This window comes from Meleagris gallopavo, unplaced genomic scaffold (genome assembly GCF_000146605.3).
Source record: "Meleagris gallopavo isolate NT-WF06-2002-E0010 breed Aviagen turkey brand Nicholas breeding stock unplaced genomic scaffold, Turkey_5.1 ChrUn_random_7180001870622, whole genome shotgun sequence".
Classification (NCBI taxonomy): Eukaryota; Metazoa; Chordata; class Aves; order Galliformes; family Phasianidae; genus Meleagris; species Meleagris gallopavo.
The window spans coordinates 1-1,002 of record NW_011135547.1 but is presented as its reverse complement, the minus strand read 5'-3'; the positions used below and the strand labels follow the sequence as shown (position 1 = coordinate 1,002).

The window sequence follows — 1,002 nt, the reverse complement described above, 5'->3', positions numbered from 1 at the left end:
GGGGGTCCGTGGGGACGTTGGGGGTCCGTGGGGACGCCGCGATCACTGCCCACCGACGCAGACGCCGGTTTCAACCCTTCCCAAAGCCACCAACGACGAACCCGACGGCCTCCACGAGCCCCCAGCCCCCCTCTGTCCCCCCCAGGTGCGCCGCGTGATGCCCCCCGACAGCTTCTACTTCTCCATCGCCCGCGATCCGGCCACGGCGGCCGAGTCGGCCTTTTCCTACTACCGCGCCGCCGTCCCGGCCTTCCGCCGCGCTCCGTCCCGCTCCGCCTTCCTCCTCTCCCCGTCCCTCTACTACCAACCCGGCCTCAAAGGCAACCACTACGCCCGCAACCTCCTGTGGTTCGATTTCGGCCTCCCCGACGTCTCCCCGGCCAACGGCACGGCGGTGACGGCGGCCATCGGATCCCTGGACGGCGTCTTCGCCCTGGTCCTGCTGGCCGAATATTTCGACGAGTCGCTGGTGCTGCTGCGCCACGCACTCTGCTGGCCCCACGAAGCCGTCGTGGCTTTTCCCCAAAACGGCAGACCTAAAAGTTCCGTCCGCCCTTTATCCGGCGAGGAGACGGAGAGGCTGAGGGAATGGAACGCCCTGGACTGGGCTCTGTACGTCCATTTCAACCGCTCCTTTTGGAGGAGGGTGGCGGAATTCGGCCCCCAGAGGATGCGCGAGGAGGTGGAACGGCTCCGCCGGCGGCGCGACGCTTTGGCGCGGCGTTGTTTGAGGGGGGGGGACCCCTGCCGGGACCCTCCATCACCGACGGGAAGCTGAAGCCTTTCCAGCCCGGTCGGGGGCGGCCGCCGTGGTCGGCTACGCGCTCAGGGGGGATTTGGGGCCGGCCGAGAGGGAGAGGTGCGAGAGGATGGCGACCCCCGAGCTGCAGTACAAGGACCGGCTGGAGAGGAAGCAGTTTGGGGGAACGGGACCGCAGGGTAGGGCCGGGCCTCGGGGACCCCGCCGGGAGATGTGGGGCTCCCGTTGGGATGGCCCGTGCC

General features: G+C 69.3%; 1 protein-coding gene across 1 annotated transcript; it reads left to right on the top strand.

Annotated features, from left to right (window-relative positions):
- Positions 1-79: 79 nt before the first annotated feature.
- LOC104916125 (galactose-3-O-sulfotransferase 4) lies at positions 80-998 on the top strand (the record flags this gene model as incomplete). Its single annotated transcript, XM_010727106.3, is given in 3 exon segments — positions 80-755; positions 758-792; positions 795-998. Coding segments are annotated over 3 exon segments (837 nt in total), but the record flags the coding sequence as incomplete, so codon positions are not given.
- Positions 999-1,002: the final 4 nt, after the last annotated feature.